The sequence below is a fragment of the Sabethes cyaneus genome, chromosome 2, assembly GCF_943734655.1.
Source record: "Sabethes cyaneus chromosome 2, idSabCyanKW18_F2, whole genome shotgun sequence".
NCBI classification, from domain to species: Eukaryota; Metazoa; Arthropoda; class Insecta; order Diptera; family Culicidae; genus Sabethes; species Sabethes cyaneus.
This window is the reverse complement of record NC_071354.1, coordinates 176,078,413-176,100,283: the sequence shown is the minus strand read 5'-3', so window position 1 is coordinate 176,100,283 and position 21,871 is coordinate 176,078,413. Positions and strand designations below refer to the sequence as shown.

The 21,871-nt window shown below is 42.6% G+C and overlaps 1 protein-coding gene across 1 annotated transcript in view; it reads right to left on the bottom strand.

Moving 5' to 3' along the window:
- Positions 1-460: 460 nt before the first annotated feature.
- LOC128738852 (uncharacterized protein DDB_G0283357-like) overlaps positions 461-21,871 on the bottom strand; it is a 322,745-nt gene continuing 301,334 nt past the window's right edge. The window contains exon 2 of the mRNA XM_053834296.1: positions 461-4,355. Coding sequence (XP_053690271.1) covers positions 2,766-4,355 — 1,590 coding nt within the window. The 3' untranslated portion in view covers positions 461-2,765. The remainder of the gene's footprint in view (positions 4,356-21,871) is intronic.

The following is a 21,871-nucleotide window of genomic DNA, read 5'->3' as shown; positions in this document are numbered from 1 at the left end:
TTAAGATAAGCGGATAGATTTCGATGTTTTCTGGTATTGGATGTGATGTGACTTGGGATTGGATGTTCAATCAAAGTAATCCACCGAAATGGAAAATCAAAATTCAGCTCGCAATTATTTTGTAATGAAATTAAAGTTTTTACTTATTTCAGCACTCCCAGTGACGCCGTCGGACGACATCGGATAGAAGCACGCCAAAGGTTGAAATACGTCCAATCGACAATTCTTATTGGGAATTCAAATAACTTTTGGCTGCGTCCGGTTGTTTACTTCCAAATGGGATGTCATTTTTATATTTGTTGAAAGTTGTAAAGTTACGTGGCTTTACTCCAAAGCAAAGAAAACCGATTGTGTACAAATGTCGACTAACATTTGAAAGGGGCGGATAAGCCACCTGTCAAACAGAACGAGTGAGAGTTCATTTTCCTATGCTGCTCCAGCAAAAAATAACTCTCACTCGTTCTGTTTGACAGTTGGCTTATCCGCCCCTTTCAAATGTTGGTCGACAAATGGTGATCTTTTAAACAGAAGTATTGGTACTGAAGTAGCTCTCACGTCGGGATCGAAAGACGATCAAGCCACGAAACAGAAATTTGATCTTTTAATCAATTTTTCTTCTTAAAAAGCAGAGTGAAGGAGCTCAAACCATTATAAAGGTATGAATAACAATAGTTTTGAAGGTTTCGTAAGAAGTAATATTCAATTTCATGATCATTTTGTGGTGCATCTTACAGGACATTTTGACTGTGTTTAGTTCGTTCTGAAAGACCTCATAGCTTTCGAAAAAAAATAAACATACTTATATGTAGGTGTGTTTACAACATAAAATAACCATAACAGGCATAATTTAATAAGTGGCAACTTTAGATTCCCTAGAAAAAAGGTTTCGCCAGTAAAATCTAATTGAAAGTTTCTAATCATAACCGCAGACCTCAAAAAAAAAAAATCTGCGCCAAAGCAACAATTTTGAAGGCTCGGTAACTTGCTTCTTACCCTTACCCGTACCCATGCAAGAACCCGCAGGCAGAAGCATCGAACTGCGAAACCGCGCCGCCACCGTTCGCCGTAAAATAAGATAATGATCCACGGTTTATGCCGCGAAACATAAATCAACCATTCTGCGGCCACGGCAGCGCCAACAGCAGCAGGAAGAGAAATTCGTTCGATCAATAATCATAATTTCATCAAGCCCAGACATCGCCGCTCGCACTCGGTCGGCGGACTCGGACTAACTCGGACAGACGTTCTCCGTGGTGGCTGGCTGTCATTTTCCGGCTTTCCAGATCATTGATCTTGTTTGCCGGTTCATTTCAGCTCAATCGAAACAACGGCAGATGCTTTTCCACGGTCCGTTTTGCTCCAGTCACAATCATCCGCAGCAGGAAAAAACAACCGAGCCGTACACACCGGCTCGACGGAACTAATTTTTAATAATCTTTATCAAATTCAAGTTCTGCGCGTCATTTTCCTCGCTCGCAGAACGTGGAAGTGTCGATTGCCGGCGATGAAGAATGAAACTAATTGTTTCGAAGTAAAAACGAGCGAAGAAAAAAAAACAGAAAAATATCAATCAAAATCTATCCATTCTTTTGACATTGCGCAGCCGAGGTGACACTTCTCGGCATTGCCGGGAAGGAGCATTGCCTCACCGTCGCGTCGTACGCTTGTCATTTCAGGACATTTTAAAATTCCACTGCACATAAACTTGTCCGAAAGAAACCCCAAATGGAAGGGGGCGGACACCATCAGCGTAATGACTTAATGGAAAATACCGCACAAAACATTCGTCGTCGTCCTTCCGGGTTTTTCCATTTTCCTCCCTCCAACACCACCGGTCCGGACCGGACACCGAAGTCAGTCAGTCAGTCAGTCAACAGGCGGTAACGGTTGGTCTGGTGGATGCAAAAACTTTTTCCAGCTCCCTTTAACCGCGGAACCAGCGGGGGAAGGAACCAGAAGGAACCCATCTTATTGCAGTCATCAATTAAAAGCTGGAAAGTGGTGACTTACGAAACTTTTGCGAAGGTTTTTCTTTGGTTCTCGTTCTCGGAATCTGTCCGATTTCTTCGCCCCCCTCAAGAGAAACGAATTTTTCTTCATCAAAAAACTTTACGATGAATGTTTTTTTTCTCTCAATCTTGTACCACGTGGCTACTGGCCCCCCTTCGACGGTCAGCAAAAATCAAAACCGATTGAACTGCCTCTCGCCCGCTAATTATTGACAATCTTTTTCTTTTTTTCTTTTGTTTTGGCTCTCGGGTTTTTCTTTTTCTCGGATGATTGACTCACCCCGCGTTCCTAATTTCCCAATTAATTAAAAACCGCATCTGCTGTAGGCTTGCTGCGCTGTCCAACATTTGCCTTTCACCCAGCAAACGTAGAAGCTAACTTTCTTCCTTAACAACAAACCAACCAACCTTCTGCTCAATTCTGGTTTTGTTTGATCATCACAACACGTTTAAATTTGTTTCTTTTCTTCTTCTTCTTCTGTTCTATGTTACGCTGCTTCTGCCTACTCTCAGCATCGAATCAAACCTACAAACATCCTTGCTTCCTAATACTCTCGAACTCTTATCTTACCCGATCTCACTCTCACTCGATCTCTCTCTCTAGCTTTCGCACAATAAAGCACTTAATTTTTTGGTTTACATCGACGTTTAAAACTTACTCCGTCTTCATCCGCTTCGCATCCCTATGCTGCAGCACTCACAAATAACCGAACTTCGTGTTTTTTTTCTTCTTTCTCTGCTTCTTTGTTGTTGTTCCTAATAATTGTACGGCATTTTGATATCCAGCAACCGCGAAACGTCATTCGAGCAGGGAAACTCCAGATGGGAACCGCTCGACGAGGAAGCCGTTTCCAGCCGATCGAAGGTGATGTCGGTGAGATCTTCGGGAACTACCATGTCGGTGAAATCTATCTGCACCAGGTTGTGGCTGTTTATGTGGGACTGCTGGCTGATGGCGGTCGCCGGACTGCAGTCCATATCGGCAACGATCGAGTTGGTCGTCACGGTGCTGTTGATGGTGGAGTTCGCACAGCTACTCACTATCAGAGCGCTGGAGGTCGGTGAGGATTGGCAGTTGGACGAAATGGCGTTGAGCGTGGGGTTCTGCTGGAGCGGTTGGCTGTTGGCCAACTGGGCGGTGAATGCGTTGAGCGTTAGTGCGCTTAGCTGGTTGGTGTTGAGGTGCTGTTGCAGCAGCAGGTTATGGGACTGACAACTGCTGGATAGTTCACTAAAGCTAAGCAGGGTATTGCCGGTCAAATTGCTGTTGTTGGTCACGTTGTTCACCGTGAACATTCCATTGTAGGGGACGTCAGCCATGGAGCTCACACTAACTGGACTAGGACTGTGCACTTGGGCGCTAACTTGATCCCGGTGACCCGTTCCGTTCAGCACATCGTCCAGACAGGAATCGTCCATCATCCGAAACCGATCGTCTTCCTCGAAGTAAATTTCCCGCTTGATGTCAACCTCGCTGTTGAGCCCATTGCCGCCGCCGCCGCCGCCGCCAGCCCCACCAGCGGCACTTGCTCCCGCACCATTCTGTTCCTGGTTGCTCATCGTCCCGTTCGCGAACAGGTAACTCTTCGAGTCGTCATCCTGATTTAGCATAAACGCTTTGTTGTCTTCCTCGTTTTCGAATAAAGTCTGCTGAACGAAGCAATGGTCACCCGCCGTAAGGCCGTCCAGATTGGTGGAGAAAAGATGGTTATCAGATTCGAATACAGAATTGGCAAATGGTGGCTCTGGAGAGATCAGTGAACTGTCGTCGTACAACGCAGCACCTTCCGGTGAATTGGGCGACTGCCCGCCGACGCATTGATGTTGATGGTAATAAAGTTCCTCGATGTTTCCGTTCGTATCCCTCAGCTCCGCTCGGAGTACCGCTTTCTTTGATTTTAGAGCGGTGCTACTGCTGTTGTTGTTGCTGTCATTCTTGCTGACCTTCCCACTGCGCCGACCTGATTTGATTTTACCGGAACCGGTAGTGGACGACGATCTGCAGCTATCGCGCGAAGAAGTGGATGAGGCAGGTGAGGACGAAGCGGCCGGAGATGACCCAGTACTGCTCTTACTACCGCCGGTTCCCTTGACCTGCTTTTTCTTTGGCCGGTACTTATAGGTGGGATACTCCTGCATGTGCAGCTTTCTCAAGCGTTCTGCTTCGTCCACAAACGGTTGTCTTTCGGCATCGCTCAACCCCTTCCAGCGGGCTCCCAGGTTTTTCGAGATAACCGCGTTATGCATATCCGGTGTCACCTCGCAGATCTTGCGCCGCTCGATCTGGCTCCACACCATGAATGGGTTCATCGGACGCTTGATATGGCCGGGACTGTGTTTTTTCGTCTGCGGAAAAGAAGAGAAAGAGAGGGGAAAGAATAGAATTAATTCAGTGAATATTTTTTATTGGAATTCAGTCCCACAGGACAGAGCGGGAAGCGAACGGAAAACAAACAAACAAACAAAAAACGTGAGTGAGTGTACAGTGCTGCTCACAACCGCAACCATGCATGCATATTGGGATTATTTTGACTGCCCGGGGGGTCCCTCGGAAGCTCCTAAAACACCGAGTAGGCGCAACAGAGAGCAAAGGCTTTCACGCTTTGCGATTGCCGATGTTGCTGCGCGCATCCAGCGCTCAGCACCCGAAGAGAGTATTAAACAGATTAGCGTCCCATCCATTTAATACTCTCTTGGACGGAACGGAGATGGAAAAAATCGGTTTGGTAATGGTCTGGTGCATCTGCTGCAAGGTTCTTGAACTGTCAGCGCTTATATGTACGTTCAGGCTGTGAACAACACCGCCGAATGTCCCGGTGACGAACCGTACTGCGGCCCCCGCCGCTGCCTCTGCCGTCGCGAAACCCAACAATCGAAGAAACAAAACATAAAAGGTTCAGTCTAGTCAAAAATGTGATGCTGATGCTGGGCTGCACCTTCAAACCACACATCACGTATGCAAAATGTTTCCACCACACCAGCCAGTGCTGCTCAAACACGTGCAGAGGAGTTTGGCCAGGCAAGCAAAAAGTTAAACAAATATCATCCACGCAAATATAAACCGTTTTCAACCCCTTCTCTTCACCGCCCGCTTTCTACACACCCACTGCAAACCACACCAAAAGGTGACAATTCTCCGAAAAAAAGTTTGTTCAAGTCCCTTCACAAATGCCCTGTCCCTTCCCACTTGTATTGTATGTACGTATATAGGTACGTATATGTTTTATGTTTCCTCCTGATGAAACTCCCGCGAAAGCGAAAAAATTAAAATAATCAAAAAAGAGTTACGTTTTAATACTCTCTCAACAGTTGAACCCAACGACGACGACGATGACGACAAGTGGTGGTGAGAGGTTTCCACCATAATTTGGATAAACATAACAAATATGCTGTGTTTTTTTTTCTCGGCGATGCCCACCCGGACGCGCCCTTCTGTGCCGTGCGGTTGACGACCAACTCTGACCGAGTTCGGTGCACAGCACATATCCAGGGCTTTCGCTTATCGCGCCCCTCACTCGCCTGCTTGCCTGCCTGGCTGCTGTCGGAGGTGAACCAACGGAGGGTGGCCGGAGGGGAGAAAAACTGCTCTAAAGTATAATTTATAGCCCGGGTGGATCCTCTCGTGCTAAAGCTGGTTCGCGAAAAACTGAATCGCTCTTCAGAGTAGCAACCGGCTACGGCAGCACCAGCAGCAGCAGCAGTAACAGCAAATCCGAGTTGAACATAAAAGAATTACACACATGACAAAAACACGGTAGGTCGGTTCGGAACAACGAAGGGGCGGCTGGCTTGTGGGTGGCTGGGAACAAGATGGGGAGGTGCCAGAATAACAACACAAGAGAGACACAAAATAAAAACAATGCAATGTAATAAAAAAAAAACAAGTAAAGCAAAACTACTCTAGTGGCTTCCAACAGCGGCGGCGGTTTCGGCGGCTTCGGCGGTGAACAAAACATGATTGCAGTATTAAAGTGTGCGGTAGTTTTTTTTTTGTTTTTTGTTTTTCTTTTGGGGTGCACAAATAGTTGATTTCGGTTTGATTCAAGTTTTTTTTTCGTTCGAATAAGAATATAAAGCTATATAAAATTGACGAGGTTAATGTATACAGTGCGCAATTCAGGTTAGTTTTACGCACGTGGGTTCGATGATCTGCGGATTTAGGTTTGGGAGCCAGCAGTAGCGGAGGCAGTTTTTCGCAATCGAAACTCTAGCCTCGTAGACAGCAAAGAGATAGGAACAAAACCGTCTATGCCTTGCGAACCTTTAAGCATACAATAGACTCTAGAGTGGTCCTATCCCTATCTTCTTGGGGTACCAGCTAGCATACGAACAACCTTAGTGGAGATCGAATAACCAACCTCGGGGAAACCACGCTCGTATGCTTACACGGAAGGGGAACTCTTTCGTACTTTGATGCTTATTCGGCGAGAGAGGGAGTTGGTATCGCAAGCCTTACTAGCCACCACCATCAATACGGAACGCAATGAACGAAGAACTAGAAAATTCGGACTAGAACCGGACTTGTGAAAGCACGCACACCGCACTGCGACCTGTGTACAAAAGTTCTGCTCCATGCATCGTTAACACGCTCGCGATCTTGGCACCGTGCGACACCATGCCAGCATTCGCATTTGTTTATCAAAAGCACCCACTGCCGCTCATGAACATGCAGGTTGTTAACGTATTGCACCCATAACCAAGGTTATGAGCGACACCTTGCCAACCCAGGAGTACGGAGCCTGAGTACCGAGCTTAAGTTTTCTAACAGCTAAGTCACTTACACAAAATGTGAATGTGTAAAATAAAAAATAACGAAGTACGAAATTGTGCCAGGTTCTGGTCGCTTCGACCAGTGTTTATAACAAGTCTGACTAAAATAATCGAAATAGACCCACGCCACGAAGACGGTTTATAGATCAAAAATTACGTGGAACTGCCGTTTTCTCAACTTCCAATTAAACGTATTAAAAAGCAGCAAATACGGCATCGTAGCGCTGCAGAAGGTAAGTAGGAAGGGATAACTATTCCTGGACATCCGTTCAGGAATAGTTATGGCATCTACCAGAGCTGAGGCAGTACATACAAACTTCGTGCAGCTCTCATTGTAATGGACTAGATAAGAAGACGGGTGATTGAATAATGAGCAGATGGTCCTCGAATGTGCAAGTTGAGAATCACGAGCCGCTTCTTCAATATTAGCATCTCCAACGTGCCCGGCCCTCAGCTAGGAAGCTACGATGACGAAAAGAAGAAATTCTACGCGCAGCTGGAGCGCACAACCACTGTCCAAAGCGCTACATGAAGATTGTCATCGGAGAATTTAACACCCAGATCGGCCAGGAAGAATAATGCAAACCGGTAATTGGAGGGTTCAGCACTTCGACGCCTCTAAGCCTCTATGGCCATACGTAATACTTTCTTCCAGCATAAACTCCTACATAAATGCACCTGGAAGCCTCCAAATCACCATGCTTCAATCAGCGGGCGGCAGTTCTCCAGACGTCTTCGACGTTAGAACTTCACCAAGCGGTAACGTTGACTCGGATCACTATCTGGTAATAACTAAGATGCTCCCAAAACTCTCCGTTGTGAACAGCATTCGGTACCGATGAGGCCAGCCTCAGTTAAATCCTTCGCGAGTGCTGTGGCCTGGCGTGGTCGAGAACTATGCACATTCACTAGAAGTTGCACTGGCAGAAAAGACTGGAGGAGCTGGACGAAGCCCCTCTCGAGGACTGTTGGAACGTCATCTAAACAGCCATCTACAGCGCAGCAGAGAATATTCTCGGGCATGTGGCACGGAATCAGCAGAACGAGTTGTACGACGATGATTGTAGGATTATTACTGCGCAGGCGGTAATAATGCGCAGTTGAACTCATTAGAACGCGAAAAGATGCGAACTGACGAAGATTCAGAAAATCCAATTCATCCAAGGAAAAAAGCACTGTCTGAACCACCAGGAACATGCGTCATTGAAGCAGCTGCTTCATTCTCAGGAAGCGCGCAGGTTTCTCGGATCTAATCTAACCTCATACTAACGCAGCCAATTCTTGAAACCATCCTGGAAAATGACATTAACTTGAATCATTTTTCTTGTCAACGGTCAGGCCAACCGCGCAGTGTGGAACCAGAACCATGGCGCAAAAAGTGGAACCAGAAATAATACCTAATTCCGTTCAACTGCTTGAAATTAAGGGGTTGGAAGAAAGCGTGGACCTCCCGTACCAAACGTTTCCCATTGTTACAATTTACAATCGTTTAAAGTTTAAGCGATGCTCCGGATGCTCGGGGAAAAACTGATGGTATTTAGACCTGAAGTCACGCGCACATCCAAGCCTGGCTACTCAATTATAAAATTATACAATAGTATGAAATAGCTGGCTTCTGGTCTGTGCCCATTGGCGTAGCTAGAGGAGGTGTCTGGGGGACCAGGCCCCCTCCAGAAATTTTCCCCATTGGAAGCATTTGTCTCCATTCAAATTAGGCTTCTCGTCGCCAATTTCCCAGTCGTCTCAGAAGTCGGAAATCCAGTCATCTTGCACGTTAAGCCCCCCTGTTCCTGGTGCAAGTGCAGTTCTTGAAGAGAACTATTTTCGTCGCACTGTCGTCCGGCATCCTTACGATGTGTTCGGCCCACCGTAGCGTACTGACTTTCGCCAAATGCGCGATAGGAATCTCTCCAAACAGTGGCTGTATCTCGTGATTCACCTGTCCACCACTCTCCACTTTCCGTTTGTACTCCGTCAAATATCAGCCGTAGCACCTTCTGCTCGAACACGGCAAGGGCGCGTATGTCCTCCGTGTGCAGCGACACGGGTACAAGTTCATAAAGAACCACTATTCTTCGTATGGCGGCGTATGCTTCTTTATCGTAGCGTTCTGCGAAGGTCAAAGTAGATCCAATTTCGTGCTTAAATATGCCGCTGGATCTTCCGTCAATTGTTACCGTCGTCGGAGGTACGCGTTTGTTTCCTTTGAGCCTCCTTCTTTCATGTATTTAGTCTTCAACACATTTATTTTTAGCTCAATCCTCCTAAACTCCATTTTCATCGGATAACCCCCTCAAGAGCGATGTTGAATAACATGCAAGATAAGCCGTCCCCTTGTCTCAACCTTCATCGCGACTCAAAGGTACTCGAAATTCTCCGAGATACTCACGAAATACATCACTCGATCTAATGTAGGGTAAAGAACTAGTTTTAAGCAGTCTAAGCGGGTCACTGATTGTTTTACCTTATTACAAGCGATGCGTTGACTAAGTGGGGGATATCAGCATACCAATTTTCTTGCTATCTTTAGTTCTTCAAGCTGTTACCATTGGAAGACACTATTGTTGAGCTAAACTTTTGATTTTTCGCTTTAAAAGTTGGAGCGGCGGAACTAATTTTGAACAGACCGAACCCATTTTCATCCGCAAGGTGCTTTTTTAAGCAATGCTGAAATCTGAATTTTTTTACGTCCCCTTAAAAAATCCCTCGAACTTTTCCCCCTATTCAGTAAGTTCGCGTTCCTATCCGCGACCTACTAATCGGCATCTGATGCGTAATCGGCATAGCGTATCGGCATAGATGAGTAAAATGCCATCTGTCTAAATTGTTTATCGGGGCATACACTCACCGCACCGTTCAGCAAACGGTATTCGTCGTCTCTTTTATTCTCTGGTGTTCTTATGGGAAACTGCGAGTTTGACGTCTCACTCGCTGTTCATAAGGATGGTGGGAGAACAAAAGAGGTAAACATATAGCAGTACAAACGATCCGAGTACAAACGAACAGAACAGTGTTGTCAAAGCAAATAACATTGAAACACATCGTTGCTTTATTAAATCACTGAGAAAATCTTCGAAAATTATTGAAAAAGCTGTCTTTTGTGTTGTTTTTAATAAAGAAAAATTAATTATGAACATACATTTCTCTTGAACCACGTTTTCACCATAGGAGGGTTCAGTTAATTTTAAACTTAAAATTCTTATTTCCAGAACCGAAACAGTGTCTTGGCAACACGATAGTTCATCAGTTGTGCTGCAGCTGCTGCTAGTGGTGAACAGGTTCCGTCAATTCAGAATTTGTTTTCAGTTTTGTTAGAAAATAATAAAACTTTTGGCTAGTGACAAAGCCTTAGATAATAGAAAAAAAGAGACTGAATAATATGGTATGTGACAATTCAGTGCTTGACTTTCAGAGTGGTTGTAATCAGTGCTGAAAATTTGATGAATTCGTTAGTAGCGAGGTGGCGATTGCTGAAGAGCAGCTGAAAATGTACGTTTTTGGACAACAATTTTTAATTCATCATATTTCTTGTCGGAAACCCAGTAAATTGTGTTTGTGTGAATCAAATGTATGGTTAAGTGATTTGTGAAGCTGATCCTATCAAAAGATTTTGAAAATATGAATAAAAAAGTGCATTTTCGGATCATTTATGTTCAACTGATTAAAATAGGTAACACTGCTTAACTCGTTCCTTACCCTAGCTCCGATCAATCGCGTCAGTTTATCCAGAAAACCGTGTCCGTGTCTGCCATAGCTGGTCTCGATCGACTGTATCTTATTCTGCTTTGAAATCAATAAAGATGTGATGCATGGGCACGTTGTACTCCCGACGTTTCTATAAGATCTGTCGGATGGTAAACATCTGGTCCGTAGTTACGTAGGTCCCCATGAAACCCGCTTGGTAATTTCTTGCAAAACCCTGTGCTATCGGTGACAGCCGGCGTAACAGGCTTATAATGAATTTTTTTTTGGAAGGCACCCCCTAGGCCCCCTCCAGGGAAATTTTGTAGCTACGCCAATGTCTGTGCCGGCTGATTGTAAGAATTTGGGATACATAACAGATATCGGAGGAGTAAAAGGATGAAGTATTCTGCCCGATCTACGAAAAAACAAGACAAGCTGAACTTTGAAAACCGGATCACTCAATGTCGCCTACAAAGTGTTCTTGCAAATCATTTTCCGCCGGCTCTCACCAATTGCGAACACATTTGCAATAACTCATCATGCAGGCTTCGTCGATTGTCGGTCGACGACGAACCAAATATTTATGCTGCGGTGGGCCCTCCAAAAAAGCCCTAAATACAGAGTACCAGCACACGATTTATTCGTAGAATTGAAAGCGGTATATGATTCTATCGACCATAAAGAATTATCGAAAATTATTAAGGAGAACAACTTTTGCGGAAAGTTGATCAGACTGATTGATCAGATGGATGGCATACATGGTGCTGGATGGTGCTGTGTGTGGATTTCTGGATTCTGGTTCTGGTGGATTTTCGAGTTCATCGAATCCCCCAGGGAGCTTACTCAAGGTCGCCAATGCGTGCTGTTCAATATAGCGCTACCGAGCGGATGTTAACACGCGAGTCATAATGATCTTCAACAAATCTAGTTGATTTAGCCGATGAGATGGACACTGTTGGCAGAACATTTGTACTAAATTGAAGCGAGACGCAAAGAAGATTGGATTGAAGGTAAATACGTCCAAAAAATCAAGGCCGGCCGCCGGCACTTTTGCAGTAGTCTAACGATCGTTGGCGACAGGGCTGTCATTCGCTCACACTATGCGCCCAATGTTCCAATATTATGCCTTGTCGCACAGAGCACACCTCTACAGCTAATATGCACAAAGCGTACGAGCGAAAGCGGAGTGGGAGCGAACGACAGCACTCGAGGAAAATCGCCCAGTGAGTGATCATCCAAACAACACTTGGTGTTGCCCTTTGCCACACTCCGTGCGGAATTAACGCAAAAAAATTGTTTTGTATTTAAAAATTTTCTGCCCTTTTAAAAGTGAAAATACACGCTGCACTGAACAACTAATATGGTCTATGTTAAGTTAGTAAGGATCAGGCGACGCAACAGTAATATTGCTTTTTTCAATCACACCACTTCAACTGACCCAGCGCAGGGTGTACAATCCAGCCGCGCAGAGTGCGGCTCTTGGTGTGGTAAAGCACGCAGCAAATTTATCACTCTGCGTTTGCGACTGACTTTTCCTGGTGCGCGTAAACACGAAAGAGCGTGTTTAGCAAAAGAGACACTGAAGGGAATTTGTGGGCGAACAAACACCGCATGGCGAGTGTTGTATTGTTTAAGAATGTGTGTCTTTTGGTCTGCGCTGCGGTTTATGCCACCTCTGGTTGGCGATGAGTGCGAGATAGCTAACGAATTTGTCTACGTTGACTGGGGATTGGCGCCGTCGTACAATACCAACTATCAATATGATACCAACTGTGAGATTCGTAAGCGTATTATCAGGTCGGAAATCGTGCTTTCTATTGGCATAACTAGCAATTATGATCCATCACACTAAGAGGTTTAGTACAAGACGCTCATTGGACCGTTTGTTTTCCACGGGCACGAAACTTGGACAATACTCGAGAATTCCCTGCGAGCACTTGGAGTTTTCGAGAGACGAGTGCTAGGGCGTACAGGAAAAAGAAGTATGAACCATGAATTTGCGCAGTTATCCGGTTCAGTATTCAAAAGCTGACAAAAGCTTGATGATTACGGCGGGGCATGTTGCCAGAATACTAGACAATTGCCCTTCGAAAGAAATCTAGAGCTAGAAAACTGATATTCAATTTATGCAATACGCCTGACTTGTTGCAATATACCGCTCATTCTTTGCTGTTTCTAGTACAGATGTAATGCACTCAGCATTGCCAACCTGAAACCAACGATTCGAGCGAATCACTTGCGTTCGTTGGTTGATTTTAAGAAGCTGGCAAGCAACTTTGAGATCTAAAATATCAATCACGAGCAAGTTAGTCGAGTAATCATTCAACACTGCAATTTATGAATGAATTGTTTTGAAGGCTAGACAACTGAGAAAGACAAGCACTGTCAGTAGTTCAGTAGTCATGTCCATGGGCTGACAGATGAAAGAATACTATCAGAGGTAAAACTATATTCGCTGAATGTGCATTTTATATTCGCCTTCATGCATGGCTGTCAATTTTTCCGAGCACTGCCTACAGAGATAGTGTTTGCTTTAAAGCCGTTAGGAACAAGACGACCAGCGGAGCACAGCTGACTGTGGTTCAAAAGGGCAAAAAAAGAAACTTGTCTTTCCAGCCTCATTTGCTTTCTTTTTGGCAATGTAGTGTGCTCGAAACATGCCTTGTATAAATACCCCCCATAATGTGAAAGTGTCAAAAGTTAGTCAGGCTTAACAATTATAAAACTAACTTTTTGCGTTAGAAGATAGAGGTATAGTTTCTTCGGCAAAGTTGTAGAAAATGTATAAACAAGCAACTATGTTAAAGAAATAAAATTTCAATCTCCATCGGGTGTAGAGTTACAGAACATTTTCTATGGAAGTTCTTTAAAAATTAGTTTTCCAAACTTAACTTTTATTAGTTGCATTTTACAAAAATATATTATTCTAGAGAAGCATAAAAGTACTCCAATCATGTATTTTTGCAGAAGACTGCAAATCTATAGGACCTTTTCTAGTAAGGTTATCGCACATTTAAGCTCAACTTTCCATAGCTACACAAGCCGATAGGGCAGATTGAGGCAGGTAGAGACACGGAATCAGTACTTCACCTCGCAGCTTAGGTTAAGTACTACCAACTTGTATAGGTACTGCGTGTGTTGCTTCATTCGGCGCAGTTCATTTCTATTTTCTATCTAACTTTTAGAAAAAAAATTCATCAAATTGCTCATAACATAAGAAAAAAAATTGTTATGCTGAGAACGTTTCCTGAATATATGTAAGCACTATAATTAACCATTTCAGTGCAATTTAAAAACGTGTTTTGACAGTATAAAGACAACTATTCGGATCATGATCAGATCTGCGTCAGCTCTGTTTCCAACCCTGTCATTGCAGGTAAACATAAAGCACTATGCGTCGTCATTTCATTCTCACAACTTTACTTCTTTAAAAACTTGCGTTTTAGAAGAAAAAAAAATGGTTGGAAAAAGGACAGTTTTCGGGACCAAAAATGCAAGTCAAATTTTTCTAAAAAGAAACAATAGAGTAGGGCGGGGCATAAGTGCAATGTTTGTAGTTGTCATTAATTTTCGTGAGATATAAAGAAGGACAACAACATAATATATTTTATAGTGATGCAGTAACTCAATGTCTTTACATTCAACTATAAATCATCTACGGTAATAGTGTTTTGCAAAATAAATTCTTCTCTCTTCTGATCAATTGCCGATTCGCAAGCGGGGCTGCGAATACCGCGGGGCAAAAGTGCGAAGGTCGAATCCATGAAATTAACAATGTAGTAGCTAACAAAGCCATATTATCTTAAATCTGCGGTATGTTTCGGTAAGAAATATTCTCAATTTGCACCTTTTCTATTTTGCGCTGGTGTATTGAAGCCTTCGTCAGATCGAAACTTTTCCAAACGTTTGTTTTTTGTTTCATCAGCGAAAAAACATTGTTTTCCTTCGGCCAACATCTGTAGAGCACACAGTTTTCTGCATTTCTAGTATCTGTAATATAGTGCCTAAAGCTATATATAATTAGCTATACATTTTTGCTTCGTCCTTGAGTCGCACTTTTGCCCCGTCCGTGAATCGCACTTTTACCCCGCTTGTTTTTTAAGCGCTTGTCGAGGTTAGAATAAATTACGGAAAAGCGAAATATATTTTGTAAATTCTTTTCACCGCATTTTCAAAACAGATAAGTGAGTGATGTAAAACGCTGCTACGAATTTTCAACAAGTAATATCCTCCTGTTGATATCGTATTTGCTGTATAACGAAAAATTACATCAAAACCGCCCTAAAGTAACATTTGCACATAACTCAGCAACTTGCAAACCTTACGTTAAATTCAAGCTGTCAATGTAGTTAATTTACTCGGAATCTGCACAGATAAATCATTGAATCGCACTTTTACCCGCATCGCACTTTTACCCCTCATTACTCTACATAAAATCGAAATGCTTTTAAATTTTAATTTGTCTTTTTTCATTTAATTACTACCAATATGGCTATCAGTTCGAAATACGTTAACAGTTTTACCCGGTGCAAATAGCATCTTTAATACATTTTACTACTTATAAAATTAAAAGTCACTTCTGATTTCAAATCTCCTCAAGTTTCTTTTAAATCAAGTTCAAAATTATAGATTATAATTGCTTCGACTTTTCCGAATCGATTTGCTCCATAAATTGAGTCGACTATCGCGATGCAATAATTAGTTTTTTTTGCACTCTCTCTCTACTTTTTCTCTCTGAAACGCCTCTTCTTTTGATCACTCGGTATACGAACGTTGTCACTATAGCGCCCGGACGTTATCCTGAACCAACAGCATCCGCTGCAAACTGCACTGCTGCATCCCGCCAGCCAGCAGCGCCGTCGGTCCAGCAAAAGCTACAACTCATCACAGCGTATAAAATGTCCGATTACGATCCAATCAGGCGAAATGGAAACTGCTCGACAGCGACGGCGACGGCGGCGGCGGTTACTGCTCCAAATCTCTCCGGACCATCAGTCGGTCGATCGGTCGGTCGGTCTGTCGGTTCCAGCTGCACACACCACGCAGCACCAAAGCAGTTCTAAATTATAAGGATTAAGTAAAAAGCCATTCCCATCACAACGGCAATGACGGCGACGATGACGACGACGACGACGGGACTGCTGCAACGGTGGTCATCCCTGGAAGCTATCGGCAATTACAGTCGTCGTTGTCGTTGTCGTCGTCATCGTCGCCGTCGTCCTTCGTCGACAGTGAATGGCTGCTGCTGCGGTGGAGGCGGATTCATTGGCAGTGTCCCCAGTAGCATGGTCCACTTTCTGACGCTCCTGGGCCAATAATTAAAATCCTTAGCACTCTCCAACACGAAAAGACGAAGAGACGAGCACAGATCGATCGATACCATCTCCTGGTTGCTGCTGCTGCTGCTGTAAAAGCACTCGCCAAGCTAATGGCTGCAATTGACATTGAGCTAATTACTATCTCTGTGTGGCTCTCCAATGACCGCTGGTTGTCTGGCCGAGTCCGTCGTTACTGCCGTAAGTGGGCATTTGAGAACCCATCGATTGCAATTACGGAGAGTGTGTACCGGGCCGCGGTAGCTTCCATGAAACTGACCATCGATTTTCACCGGTGAATCTTTGCCTTGGCGTGGCTTTTCTCTTCAGTCAGTAGTCTGACAAAAAAAAACCGGCTAGGTGTGAATAAGTGCGGAGGTTGTTTTTGCACTGGTACAGTGCAGTGTCGAATAAATACTCAGGTGGGAAGTTCAACGGCTGTAGTAGTTTCGATTGCCCTCCCCGTTTCTTGACAACCTGCCCGTAGACCGACAATCGGCGAAAAACCTATCAATCAATCATAGAATAATAAATAAATAAAATACCTCCGTTCGAAGCAAACCATCATCATCAGCAAAAGCACGGCAGCAGCCCAATACCGCAACACAACAGTCGCAGCATGAGTTTTAATTAATTTTCTATTCGAGCACAATCATTAGCCCGCTGCTGCTGCTGATGGTGGTGGTGCTTCTGGCCATTCGACTCCAATTAGAAACGGTCGCTTTGTATATCCTCCCTTGCCGTTGGAAAATTGCCTCCGCTCGCTCAATCACCACAAGGACATCTCGATTGTCTCGCGCTGGAGCGCCAGCAGCTCACTGCACTAAAGTGTCAAATCATGACCGGGTGACAATTGATGCACTTGGTCACTGCCTTCTTCCTTCTCCCCGACGGAACCGAACGAACGCTAATGTATGTTGAAGGACATCGATTGTAAACGGATGATGATTGAGCTCTTGGGAAACTGTGTCACGTGGTGGTCAATCGTCAGCCCAGGCAGAGGCCTGTCAGTTGTTAAAGCTGACGGTAATAGGTTATTTTGCGGTAAAACTGACTGGCCATTGTTGCTGTTCCTGCATCAGTTACGAAAGTCATGCTCAGACCACTATTCAATCCGACCTAAGAAAATTTCCCGCTGACAGATACGCTATCTGACTTGACAGAAGAACATCAAGCAAGAAGGATCTGCTTCTTTCACGCACCAGTTCCAACCGACTGACACGGCGACGGTGTTATTCTGATAGATAAGCTGATCGACGGCCTGTATAATCACATAACTTTCGACCAACGTCAACGTCGTCGTCGTCACACCAGCAACCACGGCACGGCAAGGGTGCACAGCACAAGTTCCGTTTAGTATCCCTGATGCCTGCCACGTCGCAGGTGTAGGTGTCAGTGTGGCGCCCACCCACGCACAGTTCACAGATTGGCCGACGACAGCATTAAGAAAATTTATGTGCCATTCTATCGCAAAATTCATAAATAATCAACAGCTTCTCTTCGCGATCCCTGGCTGTATGTAGTAGGCAGTCAGTGAGTGAGTCAGCGAGTAAACGAGTGTTCTGAAGGTGATTCCGCAATCCACTCTGGTTCTCTATTTACCTCTGGGTAGTATTATTGTGCACAAAAAAAAAAGAAATTCACATTATTCTTTTTTTTTCATTGCGTTCATCCACTTGCAGTGGTACTTTTGAGCATGAGTTCCAGCAGAAAGTGAAGTAAAATTTTCGCATCGTAATTCGTACGTCAAAAGAGATTAGCTCTTGGAGATACGAAGAGGAGACAGACAGACTTCGGCGAAACAATACGAATTAATGGTTTTAATATAAAATTCAAAAATTTCCCCGGGCGGGCGTGGTCTGACGCGAAATATCGCAGAAGCACATGTGGGAGACGATGCACTTCCGGTGTTCGCTTGTTTGTCTCGTTTGGGGCAAAATTTGTTGCAAATTCAGGCAAAGAAAGAAGGGATACGTCGAAGGTGGAGCTCAAAAAAGCGCGACAGGCAGGTTTCGTTTCTGTGCTGTCCATTTCGTCGGAAGCGGCAAAAAGCACCCATTAATTCTGCTATAGGATTCACATTTGTATTTTTGGTTTTTTTTCCACTGTCGTCGAGTGTCATCCTACCGTCCAATCTGATTTCAAAATTTTAAAACAGGGTCAAATTTTTAAACTAAAGCAAAAGGTTTACTAATCTAACCTAAATTCGAGATCAGAATGAATGAAAATAAGTAAAATTATTCATTACTTTTGGAGAAAAGAATCGCTAACCAACAGCTTTGGCACGCACAGTTTGATTCGCTTTAGCTCTTTTGGCTGTACCGTCTCATCCAAGCAGAATTTCTAAAAGTTGTGTATGGGACTGTTATAATCTACAATAATTCGAATAAAGTATTGCTTTACCTCTTGCAGTTATGGTGCTATAGGGCTGTAATAGCATTGGTAGCATAAAGAGCACTGCAAACCCTGCAAATCAACTCACTTAAAAACACTCCCTTAGTATACCTGTGTAGACTTTTTTATTTACTCTTTTCCAAACCTATGTGATTCGTTTTTGGTCGTATAAGCCAGTCTGCACACAAGAAAAGATTGAATAGCCACATTAAGCACTGTAGAAGTTAAACCTTGGGTAGATTACCTGAATGTTCGTGGACTTTTGATTAAAAATGTATGCATTTTAGGTAAGTAGGGGGCTCTGTAGCCGCAAATCTTCAAATCTTCAAATCAAATCTTAGTAGAATCAGGCCATTCGATGTCAAAGTGACTTTAGCATGGGTTTATTCTCAGGCCCCTCATCACCCTTCCTTCATGCTGAATTCTATATTATACCGATATGGCCTATTGACAGTGAAAAAATGAGACCCTTATAGTAAAATGTACTGGTTTTGCCACGCCAGGGATGGCTATAATTGGGGACTGCGCGCTGTTATGTGAAACGAGGTGGGTGAAGTAAAGAAAAGCATTGAAGGAAGCGTACCCAATTACACACAAGCACACATAAAAAAATCATTAAGCATATCGCTCAATCAATTGCGATTATAGCAAAAATAAATGCAGTGCGGGTTTTACAGCACGTCAGATATCACAACCCAAGTAAAAATTTGGGTTATATTACACGTTTATTGTGGCTTTAATGACCAAAATTGGTCACAAAAGCCACAATAAGAGTACAATAAAACTCACATTGTTACTTGGAAATAGATCAAACGTTAATGGTCGCAGTGATGAGTCCATACAGGAAAAAAAAAGCATTTTATATCATCTACCAGCTGTGAATGTGACATCATTTCTCCAAATAAATCAACTTTTAAGTGACTTATTTTCTACCTATGGTCAATTAACGTAAATCTCCCCTTTTTAATTCATTACTTTTTATAGTAAACCTTCTTTAATTTAGAACAGAAGTTCGCCTTATTCTCCTAGAAAAATTGCTTTAGAAACTTAAAAATCGATTCTTAAACAGTAAGGTTATGACGAACATATGATGAAAAATGGCAAAAATACCATGAAAAGACGGCAAAAATACGACAGAAAGATGAACAAGGACGAACACGAAAAAAGACAACAAAAGATGACAAAAGACGGCGAAAAAACGTCGAAATAACATGTCTAAAAAATAACAAAAAACACCAAAAAGACAGCAAATAGACGACAAAAAGGTGACGAAAAGGTGACAAAAGCCGACATACAGATGACGAAATAGTAATGACAAGTATCCCTTCCAATGAAATGAAAAAAAAGACGAAAGAAGATAAAAAGATGATGGAAAGACACCGAAAAACGTCGAAGAAATGACAAAAAAGGTCGAAAAAGACAGTAAAAAATTACGAAAAGACTATAAATAGATGCTGAAAAGGCGATGAAGAGACCATCAAAAGATGGCAAAACAGCGACAAGAAATGCCAAAAAAGACTATGAATGAGGGTCAACGTAAATACGATAAGAATAAGATGAAAAAGTTATGGAAAAATGGTGAAGATTGAATAAAAAGTTAAGGAAACAGAACGAAAGACTAATAAGTACGACGGGAGCAACATGAAAATGCAACTAAAAGACGGTGAAATTACGCTAAAACAGCGATAAAAAAAGAGAAAACGCAAGAAAAAGACATTTAAAATGTCCAAAAGCCGATGAAACATGCAAACAACGACGAAAGAACGATGAAAAGGCAGTATAATAATAATAATACCATTGTCGTTTTGACAATAAACAGGATAATGCAAAAATGGCAAAAAAAGAACGAAAAGACAATAATTTCGTGAACCGACGACAAAAGACGAAAAAAAGTTTTCAAAATGAGAACGAAAAGACAATAAAATAATAACAAAAATGACGATGAAAATGTCAAAAAGCTGCAGAAAAAAGCGACAAAAGCCCCAACAGTAGACGTCATAAACGACGAACATACGATGAAAAGGTGACAAAAAGATCATGAAAAGATGGCAAAAATACGACAGAGAGATGACAAAAAGACTGTGAATGCGACGAAATAACAACAAAGAGATGATAAAAGACGGAGAAACAACATCGAAAAAAACCAAAATAAGATGACGAAAAACGGACAGAAAACACTGAAAAAAACAGCAAATGGAGGACAAAAAGATGACGAAGAGACGGCGAAAAGACGACAAAGAGATGATAAAAAAGTAATGTCAAGTATGTCTTCGAATAAAATGAAAAAAAAAGGCTAAAGAAGACAAAAACATGATGGAAAGACGCCGAGAACGTTGAAAAAATAACAAAAAAGATTGACTATAAATACATGCTGAATAGGCGATGAAGAGACGATAATAAGACGGCAAAACAGCGACAATAAATGTCAAAAAAGACTATATAAATGACAACAAGTTGGTGAAAAAAAGCATTAAGGCGATATAAAGATGCCAGTTTTCAGCAAAACTAACAAACTTTCAAATGAAACAGAAATGTCGATTAAACTATAAGGCTATAACTATTAATCGGTTCCATTTAAACTAAAATTCGATGAAATATTGATTCGTTTTTAATCATGAAACGAAATCATAACCCAAACTTTGGTGATTGTGAAACTGCAATTTTTTTCAGTAAAGTCTGACAATGTTCAGTCCATATAGGGTAACCAACCTATTTTGGACCCCCTCAGCAGCTGTACATAATTTGGACACTTACAGCAAAATCAAATGCAAGTGTCCAAATTATGTACAGCTGCTGATGGGGTCCAAAATAGGTTGGTTACCCTACAGTTGTATCGTCCGTACTTGGGAAGTTGAGAAGTCGAAAATGAAAATGGTTCTAACTAAATTTTCAAAAACGAGAAAAAATAATTGATTTTTTCTCAAGCGCACGTTTGTCTGCAGTTGCACTGAGAATGATTGAATTGATGTCTACAGTAATAAAAGTATTCGTTTTCTTGACAAATGTACCAGAAATGACAAAAAAGACAGGGCCCTATTCTGTAAGTCACGTCGAGCAACTCGGCTCGACTCAGTCACTGTCGTGTGTCGAGTGCAAGAAGAACATAGCGGCTCAATGTACGACTACAATGTACAAAGCTAGCTCAGGCGTCACTTGCTAACCGTTTAATCACTAGCTTTTTGGCGGTGGACTCAGTCAAGTTAGTCGACAAAATCGGGTCGCGTGTGACTTACATAATACCAAAAGTCGACTAGTCGAGCAAAGTGACACAAAATAGGGCCCATTTTTACAAGAGTTCTTTACGAATGGTGTTGAGAACATCATATTCAAACGCTCATGTGTAATTGTCTCCCATTTCGAAAGTAGTCAAAACATCCTTTTTCGGCATTTTTCAATAGTTTATTTGAATTCATCATAAAGCGCTTATAAAACTAAAATGTCTTGCACAAGACAAAAAACCCAAGCAACAATGTATATGTTTGTACATGTTTTATTGTACTCTGTACCAACAATGTTTTATTGTACTCTCATGGCGGTTTTCATTACCAATTTTGGTCTTAAATGCCATCATAAATGTGTAATAAAACCCAAATTGTTGGGAAGATCCAAGCGCGATATGTTATTTACACTTTTATATTTAAAAAAAGCGAAGTTGTGTTTGAATAAAGCTTATTTAAATTACTTAAGATAATTAAGGCC